The 15851-nt window shown below is 41.5% G+C and overlaps 3 protein-coding genes across 3 annotated transcripts; all 3 read left to right on the forward strand.

The window, feature by feature from the left end:
- The first annotated feature begins 436 nt into the window (after positions 1-436).
- Positions 437-6223, forward strand: LOC4339885 (ent-kaurenoic acid oxidase-like). Its single transcript, NM_001420984.1, has 7 exons — positions 437-776; positions 3448-4198; positions 4307-4396; positions 4902-4980; positions 5159-5265; positions 5391-5512; positions 5775-6223. The coding sequence occupies exons 1-7, from the start codon at positions 508-510 to the stop codon at positions 5875-5877; spliced, it is 1521 nt and encodes a 506-aa protein (NP_001407913.1). The 5' UTR covers positions 437-507; the 3' UTR covers positions 5878-6223.
- Positions 6224-7315: 1092 nt separating this feature from the next.
- On the forward strand, positions 7316-11725 carry LOC4339886 (eyes absent homolog). Its single transcript, NM_001420993.1, has 6 exons — positions 7316-7655; positions 7925-8162; positions 8758-8925; positions 9905-9998; positions 10767-10922; positions 11151-11725. The coding sequence occupies exons 2-6, from the start codon at positions 7932-7934 to the stop codon at positions 11399-11401; spliced, it is 900 nt and encodes a 299-aa protein (NP_001407922.1). The 5' UTR covers positions 7316-7655; positions 7925-7931; the 3' UTR covers positions 11402-11725.
- Positions 11726-13339: 1614 nt separating this feature from the next.
- Positions 13340-13969, forward strand: LOC4339887 (late embryogenesis abundant protein 6). The gene has a single exon (XM_015787073.3). The coding sequence runs from the start codon at positions 13434-13436 to the stop codon at positions 13743-13745; it is 312 nt and encodes a 103-aa protein (XP_015642559.1). The 5' UTR covers positions 13340-13433; the 3' UTR covers positions 13746-13969.
- The last annotated feature ends 1882 nt before the right edge of the window (positions 13970-15851 follow it).

A 15851-nucleotide genomic window follows, 5' to 3' on the forward strand; every position in this document is an offset into this window, starting at 1 on the left:
AATTGATGGACTGTGTTGTTATTAAGCTAGGGTACAAGAAAAGCCGGCGATAAATTAGATGGATCGAAACCAAACCACAAGAGTCCAAAGAAGAAAGTACAAAGGATCTCTGGACATGCTCACGATGAATAATCCCATCGATCGAGCTACTATACATACAAAACTCACTACTAGTAATTAAGTGTTGAGGGTTCGAGAACAAATTAATTAATCGCCAAATAATGCATCACAAACATCATCAACCTAGTTATCGGTTTCTTTTTTTAAATCGAGAACATCTTGATTAATTATGTAAAGCCCTTTTTGTCCTCTCGAAAAAAAAAAAAGCTAAGCACGCATTTTTTTCCGCGTAAATTAAAATTAGAGAAATAAATAAATAAAGGAGGGAATTGGGCAGTCGCCAGGGTATATATTGAGAGGGAGGAGCTTAGCATTTGGCGACACTCGTCTCTGCGTGCGTTTCGTTCCTTCGTTGCGTTGCGTTGGTTCATCGATAGATCGTTCTCGATGGTGATGGAGGGCATGGGCATGGCGGCGGCGTGGGCGGCGGGGGACCTGTGGGTGCTGGCGGCGGCGGTGGTGGCCGGCGTGGTGCTGGTCGACGCGGTGGTGCGGAGGGCGCACGACTGGGTTCGCGTGGCGGCGCTGGGGGCGGAGAGGAGGTCGAGGTTGCCGCCGGGGGAGATGGGGTGGCCGATGGTGGGCAGCATGTGGGCGTTCCTCCGCGCCTTCAAGTCCGGCAACCCCGACGCCTTCATCGCCTCCTTCATCCGACGGTCAGTACTAACATACTCCCCTCCTCCTGCCACGTGTCACTGGTGGGGTCCACACCAATGCTGACTTGTGGGCCCCACCGGTGATCGATCCTTCTTTTTTTTTTTTTGCTCTCTTTTTCATCATATATGCACGTATACATGCATAAAGAAAGAAGTGATCTTAATTATTCATTCATCTCAAGAAATTAAAGAATGAGAACACACACATCTGCAGAGTGATCTTTTGATGCAAGTGTGATCTTTGAATCTCTTTGATCGCCGCAACTTGGATCGAATCCCACATATATAAACGCAGAATTTCAATTGGTGGTGTGCGTGAGAGAGAGATTTGGTTGGGTTTGGTTTGGTTTGGCTGACCCTGGAAATGAAACCCATCGAGATGTTGTTATGATCGGGAATTTAGGGGTTGTTCAGATTAATGATATTTTAATTGGTAAAGTTGTTAAAAATGTATATCTATTTAGTTTTTTTTATAAAACTTTGGTAAATATATAAGAAATCCTGTCAAAACTTGGTAATATTGTCAAATTGTAAAAATTTTGACAATGCCAAAATTTGGTAATGTTTGTTTTAGTTATAATCTGAACAGCCCCTTAATATGGATCCATACTCCATTTGATTTCAATAAGATTGTGGATGGATGGACGGATCATGGATGGGTTGCTTTTTAATTTATGTAAACATCAAAAGATGCTCCCCTTTTGAATGGTACTACTGCTAGTATGATATAGCGTTGTTGCAATGCATGATCCATCTATCAGACCCTAGCATCAAGGCATGGTACTTCTTTTTCTTTTTCTTTTCTTTTCTTTTTGCACTAGGATGCTCTTCTTCTACCTTTTCATCATCATACCTGATATGCTGCCCTGCCCTGGCCTGTTGTCAAAACCCATACCGATGTGTTTTTCTCGCAGCAATAAAAATATATTATGCCTTTTATTTTATTTATTTTTCACCTTTATGAACTTGCATGCATATCTTCATATCCTTCAAAACGGTCCTGTTAAATATTCATGTTGATATGTCTGAATCATTGACCAAACACACTCCTGAAAAGAAATCACTAGCTAATAAGTATAGCTATTACTCCTAGAAAACCCCATCCTGTTGTAAAAACAGCAAACCATGGGATATTTGATGGCTTTATGCCATGTACTATTCTGCTGAGTGATGTCTAAGCATTTTTGGCTCAGATTAGGAATTGTCGGCACAGCTTTATTTGTACAAGAATTGACAGCAATTGATGCTAATGTGGTAGGCTCACGAGAATTCACAGCCAGATAAACGTACGAGCTAGTTTTAGCCAGTCATTAGGTTGCTGACACCGAAATGAAAATTTTGTGGCACCCACTGTCCATCATCAGATTTCCACCACTCCAGATATGCAACAACATATTCCAATTTTGCCGAACAAAGTTTCAGGACAAAAATCTCTTTCGGTGCTTTGCTAAATAGTTAATACACTGCTTGCTGATCTCTTGTTGCATATATTTACTGTTAAGACAAATTCGGTGGGCATAACTAGGCATGCATTAGCTTTTGTTTAATCTGCTATATATGCCATGGGAATCAATATCATATAGCTAGGTGAAAACAAAGCACCCAGTGCTTTCCAAATTAGTATATGTGCGCTTCACCCTGATTGTCGTTTAGTCAAACGTAATCTCCCACACTCGGATTGATTTGGTGTCCTTTTATTGCTTGTCTTATGCACTGATTATCTTAATCGCTGTTAAAAAGATGGTTACACGTGTTGTTCATAGATTAATGCCTTCTGTTCTGAAAGATGCAACAATGTGTTGCCTTTTTGTCAAGAAAGATAACACAAATGAGGCACAAGTAGAAAGATTGTTGCAAGATCAGTTCTTCAGATTTGCATAGGAAAAATGTTTGTCATGTCTGTACCATTGTCTGCATCACAGCAAAATGACTTTTGTCTCTTCATTCACTTATCTCAGTATATTTCTTCTGCATATATACTAGAGTACTAGTTTCAGTAACAAAGAACTCATCTGTTAAAAAAAATCACTTCTTTTTGTGTGTGTGTGTTCAAGTTGCTCTAATTTATGGCAACTGAAACAAGAGACTGATATCACTGGAACATCAGCAGCTTAATTCAGAAGTTATAACAAATAAAGTTGTAATAGTACATTCATAGCGAATGAAGTGATGGAATGAAACAGAAATGCTATTAATCACAATCAAATCGGAACTAAAAATATGCAAACTTATGGTGATTTGGAAGCATGGGAATGCAAAGAATGGCAGGTTTGCTCTAATTTCTGACAACTGAAACAAGAGTTGACACTGAAAACAAGATCACTGATCGTTGTGATCACAAAGTAGTACTCCCTCCGTTTCAAAATATTTGACACTGTTGACTTTTTAGCATATGTTTGACCGTTCGTCTTATTCAAAAACTTTTGTGAGATATGTAAAATTATATGTCCACATAAAAATATATTTAACAATGAATCAAATGATAGGAAAAGAATTAATAATTACTTAAATTTTTTAAATAAGACGAACGGTCAAACATGTGTAAAAAGTCAACGACGTCAAATATTTCGAAACGGAGGGAGTAGCAAATATTGTAGCACATTGATAGTAATCAAAAGAGAAACAAAAAGAAGAATGGGAATTTGATGGTAAGCATGGAAGAATGGCACAGGTTTGGGCGGACAGGGGTGTACAGGACGTTCATGTTCAGCAGCCCGACGATCCTGGCGGTGACGCCGGAGGCGTGCAAGCAGGTGCTCATGGACGACGAGGGCTTCGTCACCGGCTGGCCCAAGGCCACCGTCACCCTCATCGGCCCCAAATCCTTCGTCAACATGTCCTACGACGACCACCGCCGCATCCGCAAGCTCACCGCCGCCCCCATCAACGGCTTCGACGCCCTCACCACCTACCTCTCCTTCATCGACCAGACCGTCGTCGCCTCCCTCCGCCGCTGGTCCTCGCCGGAGTCCGGCCAGGTCGAGTTCCTCACCGAGCTCAGGCGCATGACCTTCAAGATCATCGTCCAGATCTTCATGAGCGGCGCCGACGACGCCACCATGGAGGCCCTGGAGCGGAGCTACACCGACCTCAACTACGGCATGCGCGCCATGGCCATCAACCTCCCCGGCTTCGCCTACTACCGCGCGCTCAGGGCTCGCCGGAAGCTCGTGTCCGTGCTGCAGGGTGTGCTCGACGGCCGGAGGGCCGCCGCCGCCAAGGGCTTCAAACGCTCCGGGGCCATGGACATGATGGACCGCCTCATCGAGGCCGAGGACGAACGCGGCCGCCGCCTCGCCGACGACGAGATCGTCGACGTCCTCATCATGTACCTCAACGCCGGCCACGAGTCCTCCGGCCACATCACCATGTGGGCCACCGTCTTCCTCCAGGAGAACCCCGACATCTTCGCAAGAGCAAAGGTCACTCCTCACTCTGCTTCTTTTTTTTTCCTGTCACTCCAAATTTGGTTTCAATCATCTGAACTTTTGCATTATTTGAAATTTTGCATGATTTGATTTTGAGTTCAGGCTGAGCAAGAGGAGATCATGAGAAGCATTCCAGCAACGCAGAACGGATTAACCCTCAGGGACTTCAAGAAGATGCACTTCCTCTCACAGGTATAATATAATAATATATATAGGGAAACTCTATTCATTTCTTAAAGCGATATCTCCTTGTTTTTTTATGAAATTTAAAAAGTCATTAACTTTTTTAAAAAAATTAGTATGATATATCAACATATGATATGTTACTTCATAAACATACATATTCAAATTCAACTTATACAAGTAGAAACAAAAATAACAAATTTGATGGATAGAACGCGTAATTCATTGTCAAATTTGTTATTTTTGTTTCGAATTGTATATGTCGAATTTTAACTTGCATGTTTGTAAAAAGATATATCATATATTCATCTACCTTGACAAAGTTTTTTAAATTTTTTGATAACTTTTTTGAACGCCATGCACAAAACGAGAGGATGTCCACTCGAGGGACAAAAATCCACTTCCATATATGCAAATGATTTTTAACACAGTGGAATATACTACTGCTCCAGCCGAATTACCACAGTAATTACTGCATAACTAATTTGCACGCTAATGATGATGAAATCTGAAGGTTGTCGACGAGACACTTCGCTGCGTCAACATCTCCTTCGTGTCCTTCCGTCAGGCCACAAGAGACATCTTTGTGAACGGTGCGTTTTCACATAGCTGAAAATCCATCCCTTAAAGACATATCAGAATCATCATCATCTGAATTCTGATTGATGTTGTTGTTTCTCTAGTGAACCACATCGACTGATTACTACTAGTGCTTGAAATGAAATGAAAATGAATGAATGAATGTTATACTAACCAAGAAGAACCCAGCAGGTTATCTTATCCCCAAGGGGTGGAAGGTTCAGCTGTGGTACAGAAGTGTGCACATGGATGACCAAGTTTATCCTGACCCCAAAATGTTCAACCCTTCAAGATGGGAGGTAAATTAAATTCAATCCATTCTTCTGCAGTTTTTGTTTCTTCATCAAACTAGATTAAGCTCCATCGATTCTCTGCCTTTTTCAGTGTGTTTCAATGGTCGATGTAATTTTTTTTGTTCTTTCAGGGACCCCCTCCGAAAGCCGGAACATTCCTTCCATTTGGACTGGGAGCAAGACTGTGCCCTGGAAATGATCTTGCAAAGCTGGAGATCTCTGTCTTCCTCCATCATTTTCTCCTGGGTTACAAGTAAACCTCCTCTCAACATATTTATGACAAAAAAAACTACTGTTAACTGAACATGATTAATTGTGAACAGATAAAAGACTAACTGCTGCACCTCTCTTCTTCTTTTCAGTCTTTATTTCTTCTACTCTTTTCATTTCATTATCAGTTTACTTGTAGCTTCCAGGATCAAAACTGAAAGTTATGCCTTTCAGAATACCAACTCCAAAAAGGATAAAATTGCTTTGTTCAAAGTTCAAAACTGAAAGTTGTCTGCTGTGTGCAGGCTGAAGAGGGCAAATCCAAAGTGCAGGGTGAGATATCTGCCTCATCCCCGGCCTGTGGACAACTGCTTGGCGACGATCACCAAAGTTTCCGATGAACACTAAAAGTTCAGGGATTCTTTAGCTGGAACCGAAAACAGCCAGGCTAGGCTACTTGTTCCTCTGGGACAAGTAAATAAACATGATTATAAAGTATATCACGTACTCTGGAAGAAAAAAAAGAGAGAGAAGTGATGTGTATTCGTCTTGATATGCTCGCTTTGGTTTCGCATTGTTCTTGTTTGTCCTAGCTTAGGACAAAGATTAAAGTAAAGCAGTTCGAGTTATACTAACAAGCTTCCTGAATATGGGAAACACGCAAGCATTCCCCTTCTTTTCTATCTATCCACCTCACTGAATTTGGATTGTTCTTTATCAGTTAATAAAGATGGCACGAAAAGTTGCAGTTTAAGCTGGTTTTTGTCTTCTTTTTATTCTTTTTTCAAAAATATTGCTTCTTTTTCTGTGAGGGCAATTTAGTCCCCAAGCTACATACCTATCTGCAGAAGTTTAGTCATATTTTTTTTTATCCCGAATAATTTCAACCACAGCTATTTATTGTTCAACCCTACTAATAATACTTGCCCCAAATGATCCGGCAATGCAGCTGGATGAACACAAGCGTCGATGATAAATATGGTTCATATGGATTTAGCCGTCCTTCAGTTAAACCTGATGTTGAGGGTTTTAAAGAAGCCACTGAGCAACTTGCAACAGAGAAGATTTTTCGAGGTTCTGATCGAGGGCAGAATTGGTGGACTGCATTTTTCAAGATTGAATCAACGATACATAATAAATCTTTGTATGTCTCTCATAAAATTGACCAAAGATAGTTTTGCTACAAATATAAAACTAATGTATTTAAGGTTCTCAATATCTTTTTTATACAAATACTTAAATTAGGTTGTTGAGTCAAAAGGAAAAAAAAGTCTAATATAAGGTTGTTGCTATGAAGGTTTACTTGAAATATTTGTTCTAAATCATTCAACGTATAATAACATTTTGGGTGCCGAGAGGGGGGTGGGAAGTGACCGCAATAACAAATATAGTGCTTACCCAAGGTTTAGCCCCTCACAAAAAGTGAAAGTTTTGTTTTTTCGAAACATACATAGAGGCACAAGTAACCGATAATTAATGAGTTCACGTGCATCAACAATGCTCTACGCAAACATGTGTTAAGACTTAACAGGTGGAAGTAACCGACAATAATGAATTCAACATGTCTCGACAGTGCGTTACGCGGAACGTGTGTTAAGGGTGTGTGTAGTATATGCACGTGATGTACGTACGTCTTCTACATGATCGCAACAAAAAAAAGAAGGAAAAATAGATTCTCCTATTCCTTCTATACAAGGAAATACTTTAGGAAAGCCCCCATTTTCCGACAAACGGTTATGATGGGTCAAACTCAGCCTTATCATATAGCAAATTTCTCACAAAAAAAATTGTACATTCAATACCCTACTACTATTTATCTGCTGTTCTAGACACAAAACAAAAGCTTATTTCAAATGGCACAAATCAATATATTTTTTTGTTCAAGATCACAGCCTACCAGTAGGTAAATTCAGTTTCACAAGAAAAGGGTAAGAGAAATTGGAGAATGACCAAAATACCCCCTTCCCCTCCATCTATTTCTGTGTTTGTGCTCCTCTACTGTCTCCATCTCCCTTCTCTTCTGCTTCCGATCTGCAGCGCCTTCCGCCTCGCCGGCGAGCAAGCCGGCGCCGTCGACGGCCTCCTCTCCCTCCCGGACCCGCCCTCTGCCCTCCTCCCCTGCGCGACCTCCTCGCTCGCTCGCCCGCCCGCCCGACCTCCGTCTCCGGTTCGCGTCCAATTTTGAGGTATCCACTCAATTCTTCTCCCCTTGGATTGAGCCCGCGTGGCATGGATTGGGGATCCATTCCGGACTAGGGTTTGGTTTCTTTGCCTAGAGCTGACCCATCCAGCGTCTTCCTGATCTCTTTCGGGCGTCGTGCTGTGCTTGTAGCAGTTCATAGCAGCTTTGTTAGGTCTGCCCCCTTACCGTAGGCGCTTTAGGTACTAGTTTATCGATGAAATTGGGTTGATAACAGTGATGATGCAATCCTGCTGTTGTTGTTGATGAGAGCAGGAGTGAAATGGATGGGGTTGTCGCCGCTTCGGCTGATGCCACCAGGGACGAGATTAAGATTATGAATGTGTACATATGGGACATGGATGAAACCCTCATTCTGCTCAAGTCGCTGCTGGATGGCTCGTATGCTGGTGCCTTTGATGGCCTCAAGGACCATGATAAGAGTGTTGATATAGGGAAGAGGTGGGAGAATCTCATTCTGGAACTCTGTGACGAGCATTTCTTCTATGAGGAGGTCAGCTCCACTCCACTACTATCTGCTGGCTACTTGCCATGTTACTATATATTTGTAGGCACATTCTTGGGTAGATGTGATTGATTTCCTTTTTAGTAATAGAAACAAGTTGAAATTCCCGCGCAAAGTTGCGCGGGTCTACTTGAAATAGAATCGTATCTGTTAAATGTTTGTAGCCATTAATCTAGGCCGTTATAATTTGGTCCCACCATGATGGATGGTGGAGATCTTTCTCTTTTCCGCCGGCCAACGTGGTGCTTTATATGCCTTTAGAGCAAACGTGGTAGCTCCTTTTAGTGAGCTCTCAATAATATAACGGATAGATAGATACGACAACTGTACCAGAAATAGATAGAACGTATGATAAAGTGTTTCTACAAATTGGACTGTCCATGCCAGTATCTTCTTTTTGTCACTGTACTTGTCGTGTAGTTATCTTTTTGGAATCCATTTGTACGTGAAATCTTGCTTCATATAATTCATCTAGCTGGGCTCTGCACTTAAGTGTCTGATGTTTCATTTAATGCATGGGTAAACCACTCTTTTTTATGTCATATTTGTTAACTGATCATTTTTGTTCTCACACAAAATGCAGATTGAGAATTACAATGAACCCTTTCTCAGTGCTGTCAAAGAATATGATGATGGGAAAGACTTGACAACATATGATTTTGAAGCTGACTGCTTTAGTTCGCCTTATGATGATCTGAATAAAAGGAAGCTTGCTTACAGGCACCGTGCTATTGGAGAGAAGTATACAAAGGTATCACAGGAATTACCTTCTCTTACATCCACCCCATATTGCTTTCTCTAGGCCTTTTTTCAGGGGCTAGGATGGTGAGGGATCCTGGCCATCCACCTGATTAGAATAACTTTCATTCACTTCCATATTGGCCCATCCAAACAGGCCCTAAGGTTCATGCCCTCTGTCAGGCATATTTTGAATGTACCTTTTAAGAATGAACCTTCTAAATATGGATGTGGTGCAGTGCTCAGGTCACTTCTCTAGCGAAACTGTGATGCTTCATTCCATTTAGTAAGAATATTGTTACTGTTCAAGATTTGATACCATGGAGTGTCTGTGTCTGGTATGGATCAGCACACTTTTCTGGTGTTTGATCAATCATTGTTAGTTGCTATAATGCTTGGACTTTATATTAAGAAATAGAATAGATTCTTTATGACGTCTAGGAATAAATCGTAGCAGGGTGCTAACTGAAGTATGTTGCTTTTATCTTCTTCTTTTTTTTGCGGGATGTTCCATTGTGAGCTTTACGCTGAGCACTGGTCTGTACTTGTAATAGAGTTGCCACACACAGCAAGAAAGAGGTTTGTTCTTGGGAAGTATGTAGGTTAATTTGTATCAAGGCGACAGGGGTGGGGAGTTATGTGGGGATTATAGTGGATATTCAGTTCTTTGAAATGACTTGTCCTCCTCAGTGATTCTCTGGGACTTCATGTTTTGGTTCAGGCTATTTTGTTCAGAGGTTTTGATCTTAGCGAAACTTTATTTAGGAACAATAATAAGAAATAGGGCCTTAGAAGTCATAAGTGCTGTGCTGGGACTTTATATAGAGCATCATCATTAGATATTCACTTTTCAGCTATCTATTTTGTAGAGCTCTTCTGTTTTCATTTCGTTGTTATTATTTAGAACTTTTTCATGCCAGTACTAATTTCTAATATTTTGTCAATTTCATGTTTGTAATGAGTAATTGAACTTCTTTGGTGTTTCTTCTCAGGGTTTGGAAAAAATTCTGGACCACCACATGATCAAAGTCTGGAATGATCTGTATAGCGCGACCGACAAATACACCGATGGTTGGCTTTCTTCAGGTATTCTAACTCGTACTTATTTTCCTTTAATATTTAGAAAAAAAGGACTAGTTATCTGATTTTTGTTGGCAGAAAAAAATACTTTGGCCTTCAGTTCTGTTGATGAACTAAGTATGACAACAAAGTTGTAAGGGTTTTACAACCACAAAGAATCTTCTAGAGCCTTATGTTGCATAATTGATGGTACTCCAAATTGTCAATGCCGAAAGAACATGCTTCTGATATTTCTACTTTCAACCAGTGGGATTAAATTTGGGCTGGCATTTTTGTTTATGGACTATATAATTGTTATCACCAAAGCTATAAGAGTTTACAACTAAGAGGACCTGCAACAACTTAACAATGCATGTACCAAAATAATGTCCCTTCTGCTTGATACAATGTTTCAAAAAGCGATATGTGGTTTTGTGTGGTTTTGTAGCACTTATGTGGCATAATCAGATGCTTATGTGGTATAATCGGGTGCTTATGCGGCTTAAGCTGTACAAGGTTGGGGCATCCGTTCCTTGTATGCGGCCTTGTACGTGGCCTTGTAGACCTTTTTTTCAAAACACTGGCTTGATGTATGCTTTTAATCACTGTAGGTTGCCACCTCAGAATACATGTTCACTGAAAGAAAAGTCAGGAGTTTTTAAGTTTTTCTCTGTGTACTATGCGTTAGAACTTTTGAGAACAAGATTATATTGTCTTAACTGTTCTTTCTTTAGCCAAATTCAACAATCAGTTTTGTTGCTTCAGTGCTCAATTGCCTTTTCTCTTGTTATGCAGCTCATAAGTTGTTGGAAGAAGCAATGGGTAAATCAACAGCTGAGTCCACTGCCAAACATTCAAGCATCAATTGCATAGTTACATCAGGGTCCCTGATTCCAAGTCTTGCCAAATGTTTGCTCTATCGTCTGGATGATGTGGTTGCATTCGAGAATGGTATGTCTAAAAGTTCCTTTGAGCATTTTGTTTCTGTTGCGTGTTTATGGAAAATATGCAATGGGATAATTGGCCGTGCTGATAGTTCTTGAATGATTGATGGCCTTTGTATACCATGTCCAGAAAATCCCGTAGCAGTTGGCTACTGTTGTCATACTAGGAAGTAGATGAATTCTACACATAAACAAATGTAGATTAATTTACTTAAAATCTGCTTCTGCTTTGCAGTTTACAGCTCCTGGGAAGTCGGGAAACTGCAGTGCTTCAAATGGATCAAGGAGCGCTATGATGGCCCAAACGTCCGTTTCTGTGCAATCGGAGACGGACACGAAGAATGCACCGCTGCGCAGATAATGAAGTGGCCATTTGTCAAGATCGAGTTCCACCCTGATGCCCCTCATAGGTTCCCTGGCCTGAACCTTCCAACCATTCATCGCATCATGGATACCGTTTATGATTCATCGAGCAACGATGGTTAACCAACATCCTGTTGGTCCTCCTGTTTACCTCAGTCCTCCGATGCCGGCATTTGCCAATTGCCGTGGAGACCTTGTTAAAGGAAATTGTAAGCAGAGAGATGCGATGGGAAGGCATATTGCTGACCCTCTGCCTGGAGAATTAGGAGGCTGGTGTGTGATAAATAAAGCGTCCGACTAGTTCCGGCATGTGTTTCTAGAAAGATTCTGTGCTGTTCGTGTTGCCATTTTACTCTGACCAGGCAAATCGTTCGTCTGTTGGTTGTTGTATGTATCCCGGCCATTGTGGTCGCCGGCGGTGTGCATTGGCATTTCAGGTGATTTTGTACATATGCTTCTTCTTCCTTAGAGTTGGTTGATGATGATTCTCGTCTGAACAATGAATAGGAAGTGTAGCAAGATCCTTGCGATGCATGGGGGGTGCTAGCTTATGATTCTTGTTGGGTACATTTCATATGTAGAAAATTTCACAAATTCAATAGGAACATTGTGATATACTAGTGAAGAGCCTTTTCACTGGTTGAGTAAATTTTTAACCTACTGATATATGTATATGAAACATACTACTAGTTTTTATTTATTTATTTTTGTCTGAATAGTGTTCAGTCGGTTTCCTTTCAATTTCTTATCTTACGCACACATGCCGAACTCGGGTTGCTATCTGGCCCGTCCCAAGACGAGTTCTGATCGGATCCGGCCCAGCTCAGCCAATGCCAAGCTGCAGATGATGAACAAGAAGCATATGGCCTTATCTTATCTTTTCGTTTATATTTATACTTATCAGACAAAATTTAAAATTTTAACACTAGATTTAAAACTAATTTTCAGGTTTTTCTCATTAAAATTTGTTTTTCAATCTTTGCTTTTAGGTCGTTAAGAACACGTATATAAAAATTTTATTCACAAATTACTTCTCATTTACGAATATGCCGTTTGGCCAAACAATAGGCATCTGAAGGTGCAGGTGACGGGAGCGAACAAGTTCCAGGGCCTCCTTCCATTCTGCTCAAGCAGCAGCAGGGGGAGGAAGAAGTAGTTACCAGCAGTTTATTAATTAGGCCAAGTGGACAAGATCGATGGCGCAGAAAACGTACCCTTCCACAACTGTATAATCTAGATTAAATTTTACAAAAACTACATGTATTTTACATTATTTATAACAAAACTATAAATTTAAAAGCTTGTTTTTTTCGCTGGGATGGTGAAGAATGCCGACCGATGTATATTAAGGAAAAGGGAAAAACTGTACAAACCTCCTCGGGAGGAGGCACAAATGTAGTGCATCAAAAGCACCGCCTTTACAACATTAAGCAAGTTTCAAAGGCTATAATCTCTCTAAAGCTGGTGCTGCGGCAACACTCAATGAGCTAACTAGCCCTGCTAATTTTCAAGTTTCCCATTCATCACACATGATCGCACACAGTTGTGTGACCGACGAGCTTGTTTTATAAAATTACAAATTCAGCGTCTCCGTTTATCACGAAACTAGACATACTTCGTGCAATATATCCATCAACACAGATAATCTCTATATCGGTAATCACTAATTAGTGAGCAGATCATCCATCAACATAGATAAGATCTACAATTAATTCGTTACGAATGACCGGTTTCGTAGTGGTGGTGGAGAGGGAGGCCGCCGACCAAACCAAGGTCCTGCGGCCGGGAAAACGATGTGGCTTTTAGTAGCAGGAGTCGGCAGAAAGCATGTTGGTCGGAGAAGAACATATGCCGTACGTTTTGTACAGGTGGTGCATCCAGAAGAATCTCGATCGCAACTAGCGGGGACGTGTGTCCAGTCCTGGTGTTCCGATCGATCGACGTGGTGTACATGCATCGCGTCCACGTAACAGCCATTCATGCATGATGATCGTCTTTGTCCATCGACCAAAGTCGTCCAAGTGCAGCATATATATAATCGGATGCAACTCGAGCAACCTTACTTCCCATCATACGCACTGCAAGCTTAGCTTGGTGAGGATCGATCGATCGGAGAAGATCATCAGATTGATAATTAAAGTAAGAAAGGTCGAGGATGCAGGCGGTGAAGGAGAAGGTGAAGGACAAGGTGAGCGCGGTGAAGGCGAAGGGGAAGGTGAGCAAGGCCAAGGCCGACGAGAAGAAGGAGGTGGCGACGGCGAGGTCCCACGCCGAGAGGGAGCTGGCGCACGAGCGCGCTAAGGCCAGGGTCGCCGCCGCCAAGATGGAGCTGCACCAGGACAAGGCCCTCCACCGCGAGGAGGCCATCCAGCACAGGCTCCATAAGCATGGCGCCGGAACCACCGCCGGCGTTCGTCCGACCGCCGCGGCGCCGGCGCCGCACCTCCCACCTGCTAGCTACTACTAGTAGCTAGTATGCACGCATGTCTCTCTGTGCTGCTAATTATCGTAACAGTTTCCACTAATCAATCTACTTACAATAAATAATAAGCCAGCCAGTGTGCATGTAATCTGTACTGTGTGCCAGACAAGATATCAGTGATATATCTATCGAGGTTGTTAATTAGTCGGATTGTGATCTCTTTAGAGTACTGGAGGAAGTTTTATAATGGATATTGTTGTTACGTCTAATTTTAGAGTAAATTTTATAAAACTACCGATACTTTCATCAAATTATCGATCACAGCGATTCAACGCTAAGTTTCTTAAATTTCTGACTAAACGTATTATATACGTTACTGGTGGAAAAATCATCTTTGGTCGGTCGGCCAAATTACACAATAGTCCATTTTCTAATAAAAACCGGGACTAAAAAGCATCTTTAGTCCCGGTTAAAAAGTTGAGAGGTATTTTTTGATCTTTAGTCCTAAAAAGCATCTTTAGTCCCGGTTAAAAAGTTGAGAGGTATTTTTTGATCTTTAGTCCTGGTTGGTAATATCAATTGGTCGGGCGGGACTAAAAAGCATCTTTAGTCCCGGTTAAAAAGTTGAGAGGTATTTTTTGATCTTTAGTCCTGGTTGGTAATATCAATTGGTCGGGCGGGGTCGGGCGGGCGCGGCGGAGGCCGGAAGGACGGGGCCGGGAGGCCGGTGGCGCCCTACCCTCTACAATCTTATGCTGGATTTTTTTTGAATTTATAATTCATTGGATTTGATCTGTGATGTATGTGATATTGGATCTGATCTATGATGTATTTGAGTTGTGATGTATTTCTTTTAGGATTTGTGATGTATTTTTTGTTTGAGATTTTGTGATGTGATGTATTCGTTATCTGTGATGCATTTCTTAGCAATTTGTGATGCTACTTTGATTTGTGGATGATTTGGGGATATGATTGGGAATATTTAGGAAGCAGATCAATTTGAGAAAAAAAAAGATCAACCGGGACTGCTCCCACCATCTTTAGTTCCGGTTAGTAACACCAACCGGGACTAAAGATGAATTTTTAGTCCCGGTTATTTCACCCGGGAATAAAGATGAGACTATAAGAGGTTTCCAACCGGGAGTAAAGCCTCTTTCTCCACCAGTGTGTGCAAGTTTTATGATTAAATTATCACTAAACTTTAGTTTTTTGAGTTCTATAACTAAATTGTCACTAAATTTATATTTTTGTGAAAACTTTGCTATTAAATCTGTAATGCCACCCTAAATATAAAGTTTTGGGATATAGATTTAATGTTAAAACTATAGTTTTATAATACTACTTCACATTAAATATATAAAATATATAGTTTTGTGATAATACCATAGTTTTAGCCTCCTGAAGCTTAAGGATTGCACTGCGAGTGTATCGACGCAACGACGGCCAGGGCAGATCAGATTGTAGCCTGGGTACTATGGGAATGGGAGGCTGGCTAGAGCCATAGGAGTTTTTTATAACTACCAACACTATATGTGTCATTATTCATTGAATAGAGTGGAAAAGAATTACAAGGCTAACACACTGAAAAGCAGTAGTCAGGAAAGAAAAAAAATCGATCACCACGCACGGACAAACACCTAAATAAAACCCAAGAGAAGGCTAGTACCGGACCGGACGCATGTAAGCGTGATCGGCCGCCTCTAGACTAACAAAGATCCGAACTGCCCAAAAACAAACCTTATCAGCCGAGCACTATACTCAATTATATCCAGTATTGGAGGGGGAGAGGGTGAGAGAAAAATGGAACACCCCACACATGCCCCCCCCCTAACATGGCCAGCTTGCATTAGCTAGGGCGTTGTCACGAGAGGACAGACATATAAAAAGAGCACACACAAGCTATTTGGAAGAATTTTGGCAAGGTGGCCTCCTAGACGACGTTTGTAGGGAGAAAATCGATGATGAGCATCGATGCCGCCGTCCATCAAGGTCCTGAAGACAGGGTTTCACTTGGCAACCCTACTAGAGAAAGAAGGATGGCTCGACATAGCCTCCAAGAAGAAAAATGATACCCGAAACGTCGTTACTTGTCGCCTGCTCCTTGTCGATCCATAGCTAAATGCTCCATTGCTCCACTACCAGCCAACCTCC

This window comes from Oryza sativa, chromosome 6, assembly GCF_034140825.1.
Source record: "Oryza sativa Japonica Group chromosome 6, ASM3414082v1".
NCBI classification, from domain to species: Eukaryota; Viridiplantae; Streptophyta; class Magnoliopsida; order Poales; family Poaceae; genus Oryza; species Oryza sativa.

Excerpts from the sequence above, each read along its gene's own strand:
- LOC4339885 (NM_001420984.1), top strand. The coding sequence starts at position 508 with ATGGTGATGGAGGGCATGGGCATGGCGGCGGCGTGGGCGGCGGGGGAC. Across the intron at positions 4,199-4,306 it reads ACATCTTCGCAAGAGCAAAG|GCTGAGCAAGAGGAGATCAT; the intron begins GTCACTCCTCAC and ends TTTTGAGTTCAG. Across the intron at positions 4,397-4,901 it reads AGATGCACTTCCTCTCACAG|GTTGTCGACGAGACACTTCG; the intron begins GTATAATATAAT and ends TGAAATCTGAAG.
- LOC4339886 (NM_001420993.1), top strand. The coding sequence starts at position 7,932 with ATGGATGGGGTTGTCGCCGCTTCGGCTGATGCCACCAGGGACGAGATT. Across the intron at positions 9,999-10,766 it reads CGATGGTTGGCTTTCTTCAG|CTCATAAGTTGTTGGAAGAA; the intron begins GTATTCTAACTC and ends CTTGTTATGCAG. Across the intron at positions 10,923-11,150 it reads TGTGGTTGCATTCGAGAATG|TTTACAGCTCCTGGGAAGTC; the intron begins GTATGTCTAAAA and ends TCTGCTTTGCAG.
- LOC4339887 (XM_015787073.3), top strand. The coding sequence starts at position 13,434 with ATGCAGGCGGTGAAGGAGAAGGTGAAGGACAAGGTGAGCGCGGTGAAG.